This window comes from Anomaloglossus baeobatrachus, chromosome 10, assembly GCF_048569485.1.
Source record: "Anomaloglossus baeobatrachus isolate aAnoBae1 chromosome 10, aAnoBae1.hap1, whole genome shotgun sequence".
Classification (NCBI taxonomy): domain Eukaryota; kingdom Metazoa; phylum Chordata; class Amphibia; order Anura; family Aromobatidae; genus Anomaloglossus; species Anomaloglossus baeobatrachus.
The window spans coordinates 42620520-42640635 of NC_134362.1; the positions used below are offsets into that span (position 1 = coordinate 42620520).

A 20116-nucleotide genomic window follows, 5' to 3' on the forward strand; every position below is an offset into this window, starting at 1 on the left:
CATTCTAGAATGCTAACAATGAATAAGGGAACTCTGATATTGCATTATCGCTAGAGGAATATTTGTAAAAAAGAGATACTTAAGCTTATGTATTAGCCAATGCATGTGAGCCATATTTCTGGTTTACAAGACTCCCTGAAAGCCCGAATTCACATTGTTCAACCTGGTTCAGATGTTGTCGAGTAGTGATTGGGTAGAGTCATAGATGGGAAAGACTACAGGGTAAGATCATGATGTTCAACCAATCTTAGATGCTGCTGAGTAGTGATTGGGCAGTGTCATAGAGGGGAAGGATTACAGCGCAAGATCACGCTATTCAACCAAGCTTAGATGCCACTGAGTGGTGGTTGGGCAGTGTCATAGAAAGGAAAAACTACATTGTGAGACCACGCTGTTCCACCAAGCTTAGATGCTCCTGAGTGGTGATTGGGCAGCTTCATAAAGGGGAAAGACTACAGCGCGAGATCACGCAATTCAACCAAGTTTTGATGCTGTAGAGTGGAAATTGGGCAGCTTCATAGAGAGGGAAGGACTACAGCGCGAGATCAAGCTGTTCAACCAAGCTTAGATGCTGTCGAATGGTGATTGGGTAGTGTCATAAAACAGAAGGACTACAGCGCAAGATCTCTTTGTTCAAATAAGCTTGGATGCTGCCGGGTGGCGATTGGGAAGCGTTATAGAGGGGGAAGGACTACACAGCAAGATCACACTATTCAACCAAGCTTAGATGCTGCAGAGTGGTAAGTGAGCAGCTTCATAGAGGAGGAAGGACTACAGCACAAGATCAAGCTGTTCAACCAAGCTTAGATGCTGCAGAGTGGGGGAAGGATTACAGCACAAGATCAAGCTGTTCAATGAGACTCATATGCTACAGCGGTATTTGGACAGTTTCATAGAGAACAGCAATACATACCCTGATAAAAAAAATATTGTACAATGCCCTGCTGAACTACAAGCCTTCTTCACACCCCCCTAAAAAAACGCATATCTTCACAACAATGTGACAAAATGACAAACGTAAAACAGTGACAGGTTCAGTGAAGCTTGGGGGTTTTGGTAAGGTATCAAACTATTTTCTTTGTATATAGGCCAGATTCTCTTTATGTGAAATAGTATTTTGGATTATAGGCCTAAGACTGGGGCCACACGGGTATTACTGCAATCCCCTTGCATGACACTCTGCTCACGCTGGCAGTACAGCAGAGCCGAGTGTCATGCGAGTGTCCCTGTAACTGAGATCCAATCGTGCGAGCGGACCTCAGCTGCGGGGGGCGGGCTGGCTTTGAGGAGGGGCGGGCCAGCACGGAGGAAGACAGGAGGGATTTATCTGCCTCTCTCCTCTGTAGCCGGCTATTGCGATTCTCGCTCTGCACGCGCGGTACACCGGTGTACCGCGAGTGCAGTGCGATTTTTCTCTCGCCCCATTCACTTGAATGGGTGCGAGAGAAACAAGACTCACATTACAATCGCAGCATGCTGTGACTGTTTTCTCCATCCGATTAGGGCTGAGAAAATAATTGCTCATGTGCGCTGACACACCGGCTAGAATTGGTTTGAGTGGAATGCGATTTTTTATCGCACTCCACTCGCACAGTTTTTCTCGCCGTGTGGCTTGGGCCTTACACAGAGAGCAATATTTTTACAGAACAAAAGGGAAATACCTGTCTGCCTAGGTATGAATTCCCAGACCTCTAGACTCCCTAGTTTTGTAGCAGCAGCCATTTCTATATCAGGAGTTAGGACGCAGCACAGCAAAAACAAAGACCCATTTACCCTTGGTTGGAATTGGAACTGAGCCACCACAATTTTTGATAGGTCCTTCTGTAGAAGCCGTGGCTACCACAGCATTGGGACCAGATGCAGAGACATATCTAAATTAAACTCTGATAAAACCAAAATGAGTAAAAACCCTGCAGTAAGTAAATAGTAATATATGCCAAATAAGCAGTTGGTCTGCCTTCTCGCATCCATTCATCGTTCATAGCCAAGAACTTTGTTGATGTCAAGGATATGGATGGTGAATACTTATGGAGGATAGTGAAAAATGTCCCTTAGGCCCCCTTCACACGTCCGTGAAAAACACGCACGTGTGTTACGGGCCGTTTTTCGGGTCCGTGTCCCGTTTTTGTGTCCGTTTTTATGGTCCGTGTGGCACCTGTGTGAATTGCGTATGCTAGCCGTGTTTGTGTGCAGAACGTCCGTGTGTGCGTGTGGAATTAACGTGTATGTGTACGTGTAATGTCCGTGTGTAATGTCCGTGTGTGTGATGCACAATGTCGTTTATAAATGTCGGCTGACAGCAGACAGAGTTGCGCGATGAGAATGAACTCGGGTGAACTTCACCCGACTTCATCCTCATACCGCGGCTCTGTCTGTGTCGAGTACTGATTAGCGGTCACCGGTGAAGGATTCACCGGTGACCGCTAATCCCCCGATTGACTGAAGTGTCCCCCCCTCTCTCATACTCACCGATCCCCGATCTCCGGCGCAGCGCTGCACGGCATTCACACGGCTGCGGCGGCTTTTACAATTTTGAAAAAGCCGGCCGCTCATTAAACAATCTCCTATTCCGTGCTTTCCCCGCCCACCGGCGCCTATGATTGGTTACAGTGAGACACGCCCCCACGCTGAGTGACAGGTGTCACACTGCACCCAATCACAGCAGCCGGTGGGCGTGTCTATACTGTGCAGTAAAATAAATAAATAAATAATTAAAAAAAAACGGCGTGCGGTTCCCCCCAATTTAAAAGCCAGCCAGATAAAGCCATACGGCTGAAGGCTGGTATTCTCAGGATGGGGAGCTCCACGTTATGGGGAGCCCCCCACCCTAACAATATCAGTCAGCAGCCGCCCAGAATTGCCGCATACATTATATGCGACAGTTCTGGGGCTGTACCCGGCTCTTCCCGATTTGCCCTGGTGCCGTTGGCAAATCGGGGTAATAAGGAGTTATTGGCAGCCCATAGCTGCCAATAAGTCCTAGATTAATCATGTCAGGCGTCTATGAGACACCCTCCATGATTAATCTGCAAGTTACAGTAAAAAAAACACACACACCCGAAAAAATCCTTTATTTGAAATAAAAAACACACACACCCGAAAAAATCCTTTATTTGAAATAAAAAACACACACAAATTCCCTCATTACCAATTTATTAACCCCGACAAACCCTCCATGTCCGGCGTACTCCACGGACCTCCAGCGTCGCGTCCAGCTCTGCTGCATGGAGGTGACAGGAGCAGCAGAAGACACCGCCGCTCCGGTCACCTCCACACAGCAAATGAGGTGAGTAGCGCGATCAGCTGCTGTCAGTCAGGTAACTCGCGGCCACCGCTGGATCCAGCGGTGGCCGCGGGTAACCTCAGTGACAGCAGCTGATCGCGCTACTCATCTCATTTGCTGTGTGGAGGTGACCGGAGCGGCGGTGTCTTCTGCTGCTCCTGTCACCTCCATGCAGCAGAGCTGGACGCGACGCTGGAGGTCCGTGGAGTACGCCGGACATGGAGGGTTTGTCGGGGTTAATAAATTGGTAATGAGGGAATTTGTGTGTGTTTTTTATTTCAAATAAAGGATTTTTTCGGGTGTGTGTGTTTTTTTACTGTAACTTACAGATTAATCATGGAGGGTGTCTCATAGACGCCTGACATGATTAATCTAGGACTTATTGGCAGCTATGGGCTGCCAATAACTCCTTATTACCCCGATTTGCCAACGGCACCAGGGCAAATCGGGAAGAGCCGGGTACAGCCCCAGAACTGTCGCATATAATGTATGCGGCAATTCTGGGCGGCTGCTGACTGATATTGTTAGGGTGGGGGGCTCCCCATAACGTGGAGCTCCCCATCCTGAGAATACCAGCCTTCAGCCGTATGGCTTTATCTGGCTGGCATTAAAATTGGGGGGAACCGCACGCCGTTTTTTTTTAATTATTTATTTATTTATTTTACTGCACAGTATAGACACGCCCACCGGCTGCTGTGATTGGGTGCAGTGTGACATCTGTCACTCAGCGTGGGGGCGTGTCTCACTGTAACCAATCATAGGCGCCGGTGGGCGGGGAAAGCAGGGAATACGAGATTGTTTAATGGGCGGCCGGCTTTTTCAAAATAGTAAAAGCCGCCGCAGCAGTGTGAATGCCGTGCAGCGCTGCGCCGGAGATCGGGGAACGGTAAGTATGAGAGAGGGGGGGGAAACTGACCGACAGACTGTTAGAGAGGGACAGACAGACAGAGAGACCGACAGAGAGACAGAGAGACTGACCGACGGACTCAGGGAGATTGACCGACATACACAGAAATAGAAAGAATAGCCGACATCACTAGAAATAAAAACACCAAACGGACACGGACTATAGGTATATGCATACGTGTTTACTAACGTGTGTGCACATACCATTAGACTTTCATTGTGTCCACGTGTGCGTGCTCCGTGCAGATAACGGACATGCATCCGTGCCAAACGCAAACACATACGGATCACGGACTTGCACACACGGACATAATGAAATAACGGACGTGTGACCACAATCATAGATTAACATTGGTGCACGTTTGGCCGTGTCTCCGGTATATACGGAAACGGACCAAACACGCACGTGTATCACGGACGTGTGAAGGGGGCCTTAGGCTGTGTGCCCAAGATAAGATTTAGGTGTATTTTCAATGCTTCAAAAATGTGTCGCGGGCGGGGAGGACGCCGTCGCTGCTGCGCTCTCGCTAACGCTCGGGTCCGGCGCTGCTGCGTTTGTTGGGGGCGGGGCTTCGCTTTCGCGCCTTCCCTGCTCGGAGAAGATGCTCGAGGGGGAGATTTTCACGCCCAGATGGCGGCGCTTCAAAATTTTCGGCCGGACGCCGCCGGCGGAGATCACAAGGCACACTTCTACTGATAAGTAGATGGGTTCAATCCTGTTCACAGCGCCAAGTTGTCGCGGGCGGGGAGGATGCCGTCACTGCTGCACTCTCGCTGACGCTCGGGTCCGGCGCTGCTGCGATGGCTGCTCGGTGGCTCGAGCGGTGGGCCGGATCCGGGGACTCGAGCAGCGCTCCTCGCCCGTGAGTGAAAGAGGTGGTTGGTTTGGGGGATTTAGTCCGTGACGCCTCCCACGGGTCGTGGTGAAGATGGGCACCACTGCTGCTGGTGACGGGGATCCCGGGAGCGAAGGAAGGGAGCAGCTGAGATGTTGTTTTCCCCCTCCGTGGGTAGGGGTCGGTAGTCCCGGGGCCCGGGGATGTTGTGACGGGGAGGCAGGGTTGGTGAGGTGCAGGGTTGCACGGACAGCGCGGCGCGGTGCCGGATAGCACGGGTGTACTCACTCAGCAAGAAAGGTACAAAGTCCTCGGTAAACCATTTGGCTGGATGGACGGGTCCCGCAGCCGGCTGCAGTGTCTCTCCCCGGACAGGTGATGGCGGCTGTCTTTCCCTGGACCTTGATGTTCTCTTTCTGACTACTATGGATTCCCAACGGCAGTCCGCTCCCCGGTGTATGGGTACCGGAGGAGCCCGTTTGCCCTCAGACGCTGGCCCTTGGGTCTCTAGCCTTAGGCGGTAGCTGTATGCCCTCACGGTGTGGGCGGTTGCCTTCAATCGGGACTTTTGCTGTTGTAAAACCCCTGGGGTTCTAGTCACATTCGGATCTGACTATTGTCGGCGGCTCCAAGCCTGGTCGGGGTCCGATGGCCCTGCCTGTGTGTGCTGGCTTCACTTCGCTCCCCGGTCGATACCGGCGGGCCGTCGCCCGTCCCCGGACCTACGGTTCCGCGTTGCTCCACCACTCCTGCAGACGTCCACCACCGTCTGCCAACCTTGCTGTCAGTGCCTGGGCCACAAACCCAGACACCCAAGTGCTTGTTCCTCACTCCTCAAACTCCAAACTCTGTCCCTTTTCCCGCCTCCAGGCCTGTGAACTCCTCGGTGGGTGGAGCCAACCGCTTAGCTCCGCCCCACCTGGTGTGGACATCAGACACTGGAGGGAGGCAACAAGGGTTTTTGTTTGGCTGGTGTCCCTGTCTGATGGGGGTGGGGGTGTTTGTATGTTATCTGTGACGACCTGGCTAGGCCAGGGCGCCACAAATGCAGCGTCTTACAGTTCCACGAATGTGGATGGGTTTTATAAAGATCTCCTGCTCACTGTGCTTATTTTTTACACTGTGTAAACTGACCTGTGGTGCATGTGTGACGCCCTGGACTAGCCAGGTAGTCACAAACACAACACCACACACACCCCTTCCCCGGACAGGTGACACCAGTCACACAGAAATCCTTGTTGCCACCCTCCGGGCTTGATGTCCAGACCAGGTGGGGTGGAGCCAGGTGGTTGACTCCGCCCACCGAGGAGTACACAGGCCTGGAGGCGGGAAAACACACAGTTGGAAAAAAAAAGAAAGTGCAGTGAAAGTGGAAGGAGAGGAGAGAGGACCTGCACAGGCGGTCCTGGGACCAGGCCCGCCAGTGGGACTGCTAGGTGCCTGGGTTGGAGCCCAGATACCTCCAGCAAGGTCGGCAGACGGTGGTGGCCGTCTGCAGGAGTTGGACGTATAGTCGGTGGAACCGTAGGACCAGGGTCGGGCGGTGGCCCGCCGGTCCTGAACCGGGGAGCCGATTGAAAGCCAAGCACCAGGCAGGGTACTCAGACCCCGACTAGGCTAGTAGCCGCCCTGATAGTCAAATTCACTGATTGCGGTCTGGACCTCAGGGGTTCATTCCCACCCAAGTCCTGATTGAAGGCAACAGCCCAACCATCCAGGATAAAGTGCCACCGCCAAGGGCAAGAGATCCAAAGGGCCAGCGTCTGCGGGCAAACGGGCTCCTACGACACTTACACACTGGGGAGCAGACTACCAGTGTCCAGGAACAGGAGTTGACATCTACATATCACAGGTGCAGGGAAACAACAGCCATCACCAATCCGTCCAGGGAGAACACTGCAGCCGGCTGCGGGCCCCATTCATTCTGCCGTTTGGTTTACCATAGACTCTAGTATCTTGTGTCAGAGTGAGTACACCAGTGCCTTCGGGCCGCGCACCGCACTGCACCGCACCCGCGTCCAGTACGCCCACGCTCCCTCGCCCCAGCACCTTCCCACGGGCCCCCGGGACCATCGCCCCTGCCCACGGAGGGGTTAACACCGAGCTGCATAACACCGTCCCCGGGAAGCCTAGTCAACGGCAGCGGTGGTGTCCATCATACAATCACCACAACCCGTGGGTGGCGTCACGAACTTTACCAATTCCACCAACCACCCGAACCCCTGCGTGCATCGCCACTACCCCTTTCAGAGCGGCGTGACCCCCTGGTCCGTGATAGGCTCGAGCCACCACCTGCAGTACGCGAGCCGAGGCCGCGGGGCGGTACACACGCTTCAAATCCACAACATGTCAATTTCTCTTGACATTCTGAGTTTTAGGGCGGCGTTACACGCAACGATTTATCGTGCGATGGCATAAGCGATCGCACCCGCCCCTGTCGTTTGTGCGTCACGGGCACTTCATTGCCCGTGTCGCACAAAGTCGTTAAACCCCAGTCACACGTACTTACCTCCCTAACGACCTCGCTGTGGGCGGCGAACATCCTCTTCCTAAAGGGAGAGGGACATTCGGCGGCACAGCGACGTCACACAGCAGGCGCCCAATAGAAGCGGAGGGCCGGAAATGAGCGGGACGTAACATCCCGCCCACCTCCTTCCTTCCACATTGCCGGCGGGACGCAGGAAAGTTGTTGTTCGTCATTCCCGTGGTGTCACACGTAGCGATGTGTGCTGCCACGGGAACGACGAACAACTGGCGCGCAGAAGGAGGAACGACATTATAGAAATGAACGACGTGTCAACAAGCAACGATAAGGTGAGTATTTTTGCTCGTTAACAGTCATTCGGCGGTGTCACACGGTACAACATCTCTAACGATGCCAGATGTGCGTCACGAATTCCGTGACCCCAACGACATATCGTACGATATATCGTACCGTGTAACGCCGCCCTTAGGTGCAGACTTGGAATTTGCATTAAATGCGGAAAATCTGCAAAATAAAAACACAGATGCGTTTTTGATGGGTTTCCATGGTTGGAAATGTATAAAAAAACCTCATGAAATCCACACATGTGTAGGGAGTGTAACCCCTAATAGAGACTTTGGTATACTGTGTCTTTAAGGGAACAGGGCTTCCCCAGCTGAGCGCAATGGACTGGCCTGTGCCCAGCAGGAAAAGACGTGTGAGAGAGAGAGACTGGTGAGTGTCGGGATACTCCCTGAGAAGAGGAACCAGAGAGTCGGTACCCAACCTGGTAGAAGACGTCACCCGGACGAGCCCAGCTACCCCATCACCCGAGGGAAGAAGTTCCTCATCTGTTTGTCTCGAGAGAAGTGCACACCAATGGGCGGTGTATTGCAAGAGAGGACCGGTCCTCCAAACAGTGTTGTGATTTTGCATCCTGGTGCACCGGTTAGGATTTAGTTTAGGCCTCCATAGTTAGAGTGCGGTGTCCGCACAGCATCTTTAGTGGAGACCAGTTTGAGTAGAGGCTAGAGTAGGAAAATCTGTTGGCTGTTGTGATAGTTGAGGCAACAGAGCTATTCGCCTCAGCTAAAGAATTCAATTGAATATTGTGTCTTATCCCCGTACTTACTATATCTCTTTTCCCTTCTACTCGGCAGCCTGTGTATGTAATCCTCCCATAATAAATTCACCTTAGTTTTATCTGTCCACTCGTCTGGTACCGTAACTTACTCTGCACCGTGGTGGTCCGTCGATCATCACTCCACATGAATAAATAATGTTTTGTCAAAGCCAAATACTATGAAGTATCAAAAATAAAGCAGCTTTATTTAAAGCAGGACATAGCAAAAAAAAAAAATAAAAGTAAAAAAATGCAGTTATAAAAATGCAGTACTTTGCAGGACAGAAAGAAGTGTAAGTGCGCAATAAAACAATGGAGTACACTGTGTGGATGACGTCATCCACACGAAGCAGGGAGAGAGGACAGCGATAGCAGAGAGAAGGCGCCAAATCAAGACCAGCGACGCCCATCAAACCGGATCGCCCTGCAGGGGAGTATAATAAAAGCTGTTATTTTATGCAATACAGATCGGCTTGTGCTCTTATATATACAGTATTCTAGAATGCTGTATATAAGAGGCCTACTGGTGCTGGCTGCAGTTTATATGGGAAAAACCTGGTGACAGGTTCCCTTTAAAACAGAAATAGGAAGAGAAAGGTGATGAGCAAGCTGTGGTCACAAGCATTTTTAATCAAGGCATGGTCATGTCTCTTAGAACAAACAGACGGAAAAGTTCAGGAAGAAGACCGGAAGAAGACCGGAAGAAGGAGAAAGAAGAAGGTGCCCACCCATCTCCACTTACAGTGAATAAGCAAATCATTTCATTTCAAAAAATTATTTGCTTTTTTTATATTTCTAAGTAATTTCACACTTTTTTTTAGTTGCCACCTAATATTGACCAATTTAACAAGTCATTTGTTTCATAGTTGTGGTTTCCTTCCCACATATAAATTTCGGTTTTATGCAGGTTTCTCATTTACTTGCTACATTTGATCAGTCATTGCACTTGACGTCCAATTCTTTGAGATGTATCTTACATTCTCACTTCTCGCACCTTTGTGTGCTTTCATACCCGCCGTCTTAGGGAATGCTGAACTGGTGATTGCTTCTTTACAAATATTTATTTATACTGTACTTTTTCCTTTTATAAAGCAGCTTTTCCCTCTTTAATATCTAGAATCTATACAACATCTAATACATTTCTTCTATATCTTTTTCTACCAGGAAAAGTTTGATTCGTTTATCAAAAGCTATAACAAGGTTTACAAGAGTCCGGAAGGTAAGAATGCACAAATTTTCCATTTTTTTGTGTTTTATATATTTACTAGCTGTACTACCCGGCTTTACCCGGGTTAATAACTGTTGTTAACAAAATAGAATGTATTAACATTCCCAGGATAGTAACTGTCTTTCTGTTTCTCTCCCATTCTCTGTCTGTCTCCCCCTCTGTATATATCTCTGTGTCTCTCTCTCTCTTTGTCGGTCTGTCTCTTTCCCTGTCTGTCTATCTCTGTCACTTTCCCTGTCTGTCTCTTTCCCTGTTAATAACTGTTGTTAACAAAATAGAATGTATTAACATTCCCGGGATAGAATGTATAAATAGAATGTATTAACGCCCGGGATAGTAACTGTCTCTCTGTTTCTCTCCCATTCTATTTCTGTCTCCCCCTCTGTACATATCTCTGTCTCTCTCTATCTCTTTGTCTGTCTGTCTCTTTCCCTGTCTGTCTCTGACTGTCTCTTTCTCAGTCTGTCTCAATCTCTTTCCCTGTCTGTATCTATCTCTGTCACTTTCCCTGTCTGTCTCTTTCCCTGTCTGTCTCTTTCCCTCTCTTCCCTGTGTCTCTTTCCCTCTGTCTCTTTCCCTGTGTCTGTCTCTTTGTCTGTCTCTTTACCTGTCTTTGTCTGTCTCTTACCCTGTCTGTCTCTTTCCCTTTCTTTCCCTGTCTGTTTCCCCGTGTCTGTCTCTGTCTCTTTGTCTGTGTCTGTCTCTTACCCTGTCTGTGTCTGTCTCTTTCCCTGGCTGCATTGTGACACGCCAACATTCCATATAAGGGCGTGGCTGCGCATTCTTCTGAAGTTCTGGCTGCACTGTGGCTCCCAGCTCCATTCGCTTTAATGGAGGCAGGTTTTTTGGCGAATAACTGTAAAGCGCGGGGTTAAAATTTCCCCTCAAAAAATAGCCTATGACGTTCTCGGGGTCCAGACGTGTGAGTGTGCAAAATTTTGTGGCTGTAGCTGCGACGGTGCAGATGCCAATCCCGGACATACATACATACACACACACACACACACACACACACACACACACACACATACATACACACATACATACACACATTCAGCTTTATATATTAGATTTATTTTTTACCTCTTATGTATGTTTTTCAGTGATTTAAGGCTAGATAGAACATCATTTGAACTTCATTTTGTAGTTCTCCAAGCGATTATGAACCTTTTATCATACTGCAATACTTGCAGAACAGAAGCCTCATTTCATGCAGTTTTTGAGAAGGATTTTGAGGATCCAGTAATATTAATAAAAAAAAAAAAATTTCAAAAATACTCCATGTAAACATAGCTTAATGATATCTAATGAATAGCACATTTGTAGAAAGTTTTACTAGTATCCTTTAGACTATGTACGCATCTGTGGATTTATTGCAGATTTTACCGCAAACTTGCCGCGGATTTGCTGCAGAAAATGTTTCTAACATTTGTGCAGTCATTCCCCAGCAAAACCTATGGGTATAAAAAAATGCTGTGTACACACTGCGTTTATTTATACCTGCGGATTTACCCGCGGATTTTCTGCTGTGGAATTAATGTGCATGTCACTTCTTTTCCACAGGTATCTGCGGTTTTTGCCATAGATAATGGTAAAAACCCGCAGGGACCAACCTGCGGAAAAAATGCGGCAAATCCGCACCAAAACTGCAGGAAATCCGCATGCGGATTTTGGTGCGTTTTTTTTTACCGCAGGTGTGGAAATCTTTCAGAGGGTCAGGAATTTTCTTAAGAAAATTCCATTTTCTAGTGCACACATAGCCTAAAGCTGGAGTGGTGCTTCTATTCTACGCTCCCTGCTCTTAGTCTTAGAATTAATAGCGCTATATAAGTAAGCAAAATAAATAACTAAAAAAATACCTGCTGCCGTCATCATGTTTTACCGCCGCAATTCCTGTCGGTCTCCAACAGCTTGTGACCGGTGGGTGATAATGAGACCATTCACCCGTTCAGTGGTCCTGTCGGGGCTTCCGTCCGAACAACTCGCAAAACGGGGTTCGGACGGATGCGCCAACTGGGTCATTGACTATAATGGTGCAGACGGAGTCACCGTGTGCTCTATCGTGCACCATTTTTGGGAGAATACGCTTTTTGGAGGCGGACACTCAGGCGCAGTCTACTATGTCTGGGTGTGAAAGAGAGATTTGGTACTTAGAACAAAAGCAGTGATTTTTGTTTTTTTTGCAGTGTCTGACACAACGGTGGACACCGCAGGCTCCTTATCAGCATCTATGAAATTAAGCCACAAGTGAACTCCAGCATGCACATTGATGAAGGTCCGAGGTATTAGGACTGAAACATCTGTGCTATTTTCACTTTGTAAGGATTTCAAAATGAAAAAAATCACAGCTTTTGTTCAGCAATCTGAGCGCCAAGTCTCTCTTTCATACCATACCAAGGGATTGGATCCTACTTGGGCAACACAAACAGAAGTGCCGTGGTGATTCTTCATACTATGCCTGGGTGTCCGCCTCCAGTAAGCCTATACTCCCGAAAATGGTGCACGACAGAGCACACGGTGACTCCATCTGCACCATTATAGTCAATGGCTCCGCCTGCGCATACCTCCAAAACCCATTTTGCGGGTTGTTTGCACAGAAGCCCAGACGGGACCACTGAATGGAGATCAGAACACAGTGTGAACGTGGCCTTAGTGCGCACATCCAGTAATCAACCATCTGAAAATGGATCCAGTAAGCACAAAGAAAAACAATGGATCCATTTCAAATAGAAGAAATGTGTATGGTTGATCATACTGCACATGTGAACTCAGCCTAACTATAGATTATCTTTTATCTCCATAGAATATCAATATCGATTGTCTGTTTTCACCTCAAATTTAAAAGTTGCCAGTCGCTTACAGAGAGAGGAACGAGGAACAGCAAAATATGGGGTCACCAAATTCAGTGACCTTACAGGTAAGTCATCAATTGTGAAATTAAACTTTATAAGTGTACTAGTTGTAGCACCCGACGTTGCCCGGATAGTAACTGTCTCTCTGTTTCTCTCCCAGTCTCTGTCTGTCTCCCCCTGTCTGTGTCTGTCTGTCTCTATCTGTCTCTTTCCCTGTCTCTCTGTTTCCCTGTCTGTCTCTTTGTCTGTCTCTTTGTCTGTGTCGGTTGCTTTCCTTGTCTGTCTTTTTCCATGTCTCTTTGTCTGTCTCTATCCCTGTCTCTCTCTGTCTGTCTGTCTCTATCCCTGGCTGCATTGTGACATACCAACATTGCATTTAAGGGCGTGGCTGTGCATTCTTCTGAAGTTCTGCCTGTACTGTGGCTCCCAGCTCCATTGCCTTTAATGGACGCAGGTTTTTTGCAGAGTAACTGTAAAGCATGGGGTTAAAATTTCCCCTCAAAACATAGTCCATGACATTCCCTGAGTAAAATGGAGTGTCTGTGCAAAATTTCGTCATTATACATGCGACGGTGAGAATTCCATTAGCAGACATACAGGACATACACACATACATACATACAGACATACATACATACATAGTCAGCTTTATACATTAGATTTTTGGGAAGGACATTTATGGTTTATATTTTAAAAATGTCTTTCCCTGAAACCCCTCATTAACTCCTTTCCGACCGGGAGAATTTTTGTTTTTCACCCTGTTCTTCCAATTTTTTTCAATTTTTCATCAACATAGACGTAAGGCTTGTTTTTTGAAGGATAAATTATATTTTTGAATGCCCGTTATTATACAACATTATGTACTGAAAAATGGTAAAAAAAAAATAAATTGTGAAAAATAAAATACAATTCCACAATTGCTTTTTAGTTTTAGGACATTCATTGTGCAGTAAAAATGACATGGCAATTTATTTTTTTTCCTGTCAGTAGGATTACAGAAATACCAAAAATGTTTGAATGTTTTATATATTTACTTTGATCATTTTTGTATTGGGAAAAGAAGGTGAATGAAACTTGTATGAATCTTGCTATTTGGTTACACTGCACCATGTAGACGTCCTCCTCTGACCGCTCTCTGCATATAATCTGCACAGAATACTAATAATCCTTAGAATTCGTATTTTTTTGATTATAAGACGCACTTTTCCTCCCAAAAATTTGAGAGGAAAATGAGAGGTGCATCTTAAAATCTGAATGTAGCTTACTGGGGGGGGTGGAGAGGGGTCATAGCAGAGGCTATACTGAGCATTGTGCTGCGGGCGGGAAAGTACGGGCCATCCTGAATGTCGACGGTGTGGGCTTCAAATAATGGAGCCCTGAGTCGGCACCTGTGCAGACAGAGCTCTTGACTCAAGATCTCATTTGCGCATGTGCCAACTCCGGTCCATTGATCTCCCAGCAGCGGACTTCAGGAAAATGGCACCCAGAGGTGGCGCGTGTGCAGATGAAATCTCGGCTTGTCATTGAGCTGATAACTCAAATCTGCGATCTCAAATCGCGCCAACTTCGGGCACCATTTCTGTGAAGCCCGCACCTCTGACATCTTAAGAATGCCCCGTGCCTCACTGCCTGCAGCGAGGACCAGCACAGCGCAGAGCCCGCAGTCCTAGCACAGAGCAGAGCCCACAGCTTCAACACAGAGCAGAGACCACAGTTCCAGCACAGAGCGGAGCCCGCAGCCCCAGCACAGAGCAGAGCCCGCAACCCCAGCACAGAGCAGAGCCCGGAGCCCCAGCACAGAGCAGAGCCCGCAGCCCCAGCACAGAGCAGAGCCCGCAGCCCCAGCACAGAGCAGAGCCCGCAGCCCCAGCACAGAGCAGAGCCCGGAGCCCCAGCACAGAGCAGAGCCCGGAGCCCCAGCACAGAGCAGAGCCCGCAACCCCAGCACAGAGCAGAGCCCGGAGCCCCAGCACAGAGCAGAGCCCGGAGCCCCAGCACAGAGCAGAGCCCGGAGCCCCAGCACAGAGCAGAGCCCGCAGCCCCAGCACAGAGCAGAGCCCGGAGCCCCAGCACAGAGCAGAGCCCGGAGCCCCAGCACAGAGCAGAGCCCGGAGCCCCAGAGCAGAGCCCGGAGCCCCAGCACAGAGCAGAGCCCGCAGCCCCAGCACAGAGCAGAGCCCGCAGCCCCAGCACAGAGCAGAGCCCGCAGCCCCAGCACAGAGCAGAGCCCGCAGCCCCAGCACAGAGCAGAGCCCGCAGCCCCAGCACAGAGCAGAGCCCGCAGCCCCAGCACAGAGCAGAGCCCGCAGCCCCAGCACAGAGCAGAGCCCGCAGCCCCAGCACAGTGCCGCCAGCCGCAGAGAGCATGTGGGCCCCCTCTGCACCACCCACAGCATCGCCGTACTCCAGCACCACCCCTGCCTCCTGGGATCCCCACTCCACCACTGTTAACGCCCCCCCCCCCCCAACCCCCGGTAAGACAACACCGGATCATAAATCGGACTCCATATTATTTTTTTTAACCTTTTTTTTCTCTAAATTTGGGGTGCGTCTTATAAGACGAAAAATACGTTAATTTGGCCACTTCCGTACAGCCCAGTAACCTGCAGTCACGTTTGTCTTTCTCCTTTCAGTAAATTTGTCACCAGGTTCATCTGAGTTTAGCATGAGCGGCAGAAACCCCAATGCCACTGCTTTTTCTGCTGCTGACCGACCAGTTCTCTTTAAACCCTGTCCACTGATTAGCATCTTTATGTGTACACTGTGCATAGGCAGAAAGCACTCAATCAGTGCTGACAGTGGGGTTACACATAGGAGGACTATATGACACAAGACACCTAGTCCTGTAGTTATTATCTCCTGCTGATTAAACTGTGATTTCTCTATACACTGGGCATAGGCAGAAAGCTCCCTATCACTGGTGGGGACAGGGTTATAACAAACTCATGAATATGGCATCAGGTTTACTAGTCCTTCAGTGATAAAGTACTGATTTTAAAACTATGATTTTAGTAAAACTGCTCTAAGCAGCCCAGTAAGTGACACATCACTGTAATCAGTGTCTCTGCCCCTACGTTATGCTGCTCTTAGATTAGGTGGTAAAAACCTGGTGATAGATTCCCATTAAGAAACAAGAGGGGAAACAACTGCTAGTTATCTTACATGACCCTGTAGCATCATTGTCATTTCTCAAGACTTGGGACACCCCTCTTTTTACCTAAATTATCATTGTGTGTTTAGATGAAGAATTCACAAGAAATACTTTGCCTTACGGTGATGCCTTTCCTTCAAATAATGTGAAGCAACTAAAGGTAGAGGCCACACCAGTTGATGACTCTTGTGACTGGCGCAAAGCAGGAGTCATTTCAAAAGCCAAAGATCAGGTAAGAGACAGACCCTATATAAATTATTGTATCATTACTAACTCCTTCACGACCGGCCGATTTTTCGCTTTCCGTTTTTTTTTTTCCGCCATTCTTTTTCTGAGAGACGTAACTTTTTTATTTTTCAGTCAATATGGTCATGTGAGGGCTAATTTTTTGCGGAACGAGCTGTACTTTTAAATGAAACCCTCAGTTTTACCATATAGTGTACTGGAAAACGGCAAAAAAAATTCCAAATGCAGAAAAATTGCAAAAAAAGTGCAATAGCACTATGGTTTTTGAGATATTTTATTCACTGTGTTCACTCTATGGTAAAACTAATGTGTGGGTGTGATGCCTCAGGTCAGTGCGAGTTCGTAGACACCAAACATGTATAGGTTTACTTTTATATAAGGGGTTAAAAAAAAATCGGACGTTTGTCCAAAAAAAGTGGCGCACATTTTACGCCATATTCCGTGACCCGTAGCGTTCTCATTTTTTGGAATCTATGGATCAGTGACGGCTTATTTTTTGCGTCTCGAGCTGACTTTTTAACGGTACCATTTTTGCGCAGATGCTACGTTTTGATCGCCTCTTATTGAATTTTGCGCAAAAGTTGTGGCGACAAAAAAACGTCGTTTTGGCGTTTGGAATTTTTTTTCCGCTACGCCGTATACTGATCAGATTAATTGATTTTATATTTTGATAGATCGGGCGTTTCTGAACGAAGCGATACCAAATGTGTGTATATTTTTTATTTTTTTTAACCCTTTAATTTTCAATGGGGCGAATGGGGGGTGATTTGAACTTTTAGGTTTTTTTGTTTTTTTTTAATTTTTTAAAACTTTTTTTTTTAACTTTTTTTTTTTTATTTTACTAGTCCCCCCAGGGGGCTATTGCGATCAGCAATCCGATCGCTCTGCAGTATCTGCTGATCACATCTACAAGGCTGTAAACAGCAGATACGCTCTCTTTCTCTGTTGCTGTGCCGCTGGCACAGCGAAAGTGAAAGCAAGTCAGGTGTAGTACAGGAGTCATCACATGACCCTGTGCTACCATGACAACTATCGGGAGTCACGTGATCGCGTCACGTGACTTCCGGTATCGGGCGGTAAGTAAAATTTTACCGCAATCGCGCTTATAATGGCGCTGTCACATATTGACAGCGCCATATAAGGGGTTAAACGGAACGAGCAGATAACGATTCTGCTCGTGCCTAGCAGGCACACATCTCAGCTGTGAAAATGAGCTGAGATGTGTGCCGATCGCAGCACGATGGTGCCAGCAGACCGTGGGCAGTAAGGTTATGACCGCAGGGACGTAATTTTACGGCCCGCTGTCGTGAAGGGGTTAATCTATTAATACTTATCTACACTGATTCTTTAACAATTTGATTAAAAGGAAAGTTGTTCGGGGGAAATCAGATTCTGATCCTGTATTCCTAGTGCTGCTAAAGCACTTTCCAGCGTTTTGGATTTTTTTTTCAGTGCTGGAGTCGGGCTTTAAATATAAGTCCCCCGCCCTGGTCATCTACTCACCTTCCAGTGTCTTCACCTCTTACCAACGCCGCTCCAGTCCCACGGCACCATCTTGTGCCCATAACGTCTGACTTGCAGAAATCAGAAGTTACATCACAAGTTCCCAATGCAAGTCTATGAGAGCCAGATCGAGGCTCTCATAGACTTGTATAGAGTTATGACCTCCGGTTTATGAAACACTGTAGCTGCATGCAGGTCACAAAACCCAAACCGACCGGTGGGATGATGGAAAAAGGTGAAGCCACCAGAGGGTCAGTGTAAGACAGGGGTCAGGGGACTTAAATTTAAAGCACCACTGGAATTTAAAAAAAATAAATAAAATAAATATGCTGGAGTAGTGCTGTTAACAAAACTGCGGTCCTGTTTACATCCACTTGCAGTATATTATTTTGGGGTATAAGCTTTTTCCACTAGCAGAATGTGCATCCAGATTTGCTAACTTAAACCCCAAACAGAACGTACACCCGAGATCACAATTAGAGAACAATGTATGATCACTTGCTTTTATCCCAAAATAATTTAATCTACATTGATCAACATTTGGAGGTTTTGTGTAAGGGGTGCACCATGCCACTAGAACAGGGTTTTACAAAGATCCAAAGTTTATCAACATAAAATCTTTATTTTGTCCAAAACGTGATAATTAGAGAACAGCAATGACTGTAGCACAGAGAGATAATCAGTAAATTTTCTGAAGGTAATAACAGTCACCAATCAGTAGGACGTGCACCGGCCGTCGCTGTGAATGACTTCAGCACATCTGCGGCCATAGGACTTCACTGGTCTCTCACACTGCTCTGGTGGGATTGTGGTTCACTCTTCTTCCACAGTTCTTTGACTGTTGTGGGTTTCTTAGCTATAACTTTGTCACCAAGGATTTTCGAGAGGTTTTCTATTGGGTTTAGATCAGGATTCTGGGCTGTGGCCATTTCATTGTTTCAATGTTTTCTGTTTCCCTATTTTTCTGTGTGACGGGGGGCATTGCCCTGCATGAAAATTACTGCTGGTTGAGTGATGAACGCAAATAAGGAACCACGTGTTGTTGAAGAAGGGTCTGATCCACACTTGTATTCACTTTCCCATGTAGCTGTATGAGAGATCCAACTCTTGCTGCAGAAAACATTTCCCAAACCATGACACTTCCTCCACCAACTTTCACTGACTCTTAACACACTTTGGGTTCAGTCTTTCTCCAGATTGTCGATGAACATAATGTTTCCCATCAGACCCACATAAATCAGATTTGCTTTCATCACTAAAATGAACTGTGGCCACTTCTCCTCTTTCCACACAACAAGCGCCTCACCAAAGATGAGTCTAGCATTTTTATTCTTTCTGAGAGGTTTGATCACTGGAGAATGGCCTTTCAGTCCAAATGCTCTTAAATGTTGTGACACTGTATGAAGAGACAGATCCTTACCCTGTACAGTGCTGAACTGGCGAGCAATTCCAGCTGCAGAATTGAAATGATTACCCATGGAGATTCTCCACATTATCCTGTCCTCTCTTGTATTTGTCTTTCGAGGTTACCAGCCTTCTTGGGGGCGGGGACTTGAACGCGTTTGTGATGTTGTAATGATGCAATCTTCTCAAAATCACAGACTTGGAAAGATCAACTTCTCTAGCTATGTCTGATAGGGTTACCCCTTTGGCCTTCATCTGGACAACCTGCTGCCAGAGGGTTTCAGTCACTTTGGAATGTCACACCATTTTTGCAAAGTCAGTGCAAAGTGGAAAGTTAGGCTGTCAGTTACATAGTGTTTGTCAGATAATTAAGGAAATTAGCATCAGGTGCCAGATTAACACCAATAACTTGCAGGTATCTGAAAGTGTTCTCTAATTTTGATCAGTGTCTTTTACATTTATCTCATTTACATTTTTATTTTGTGCTTTACAATAAATTCAATTTATGAAATAACCTTAAAATACTGCGCGTTTCCTCATGTTATATATAATCACATAGGATGACACAATGACCACAACTACATTTAGGAAATTGTGTGTTGCTCTCGAATTTTGATCTCCAGTGCACATAGGAGTGCCAGAAACCAAAGAAGACGGGAATCGCTATTATAATGCACTTATACATCATTAATAGGTTTTTAGATGGGACATCTTTGAGATTGGGCAATAGTGTTGGTTCAATGTGTAATATTATCACATGTCGCATATAACATCTCTCTTTAAAATTTATTCTCCAGGGCACTAAATGTTATTCCTGTTGGGCTTTTGCCGCTGTTGGAAACATTGAGGCACAGTGGGGAATCCTTGGATATCCAGTAAATTTATCAGTTCAGCGTAAGTTTCTGTCCTTCCTTGTCACAATACTCCTGAATTTGTGTTAAATAACCTCTATAGAGTTTAGGGTTAGTTCGCTCATTTTTATCCTTACTATCAATTTCCTTGGCCTTTTGCTGCAAAAGTTCACATACATCTCAATGAAACTATTGGGGTTTTTTTTGTGTGTGTGAACAAGTTTAAACTAAAAAAAAACAAAAACAAAAAACTTCCATTTTGATGACCG

General features: G+C 47.2%; 1 protein-coding gene across 1 annotated transcript in view; it reads left to right on the top strand.

The window, feature by feature from the left end:
• The first annotated feature begins 12109 nt into the window (after positions 1–12109).
• The window catches only part of LOC142254325 (cathepsin W-like), a 41666-nt gene continuing 33659 nt past the window's right edge, over positions 12110–20116 (top strand). Inside the window, exons 1-4 of the mRNA XM_075325370.1 lie at positions 12110–12122; positions 12644–12757; positions 15933–16075; positions 19794–19890. Coding sequence (XP_075181485.1) covers positions 12110–12122; positions 12644–12757; positions 15933–16075; positions 19794–19890 — 367 coding nt within the window. The remainder of the gene's footprint in view (positions 12123–12643; positions 12758–15932; positions 16076–19793; positions 19891–20116) is intronic.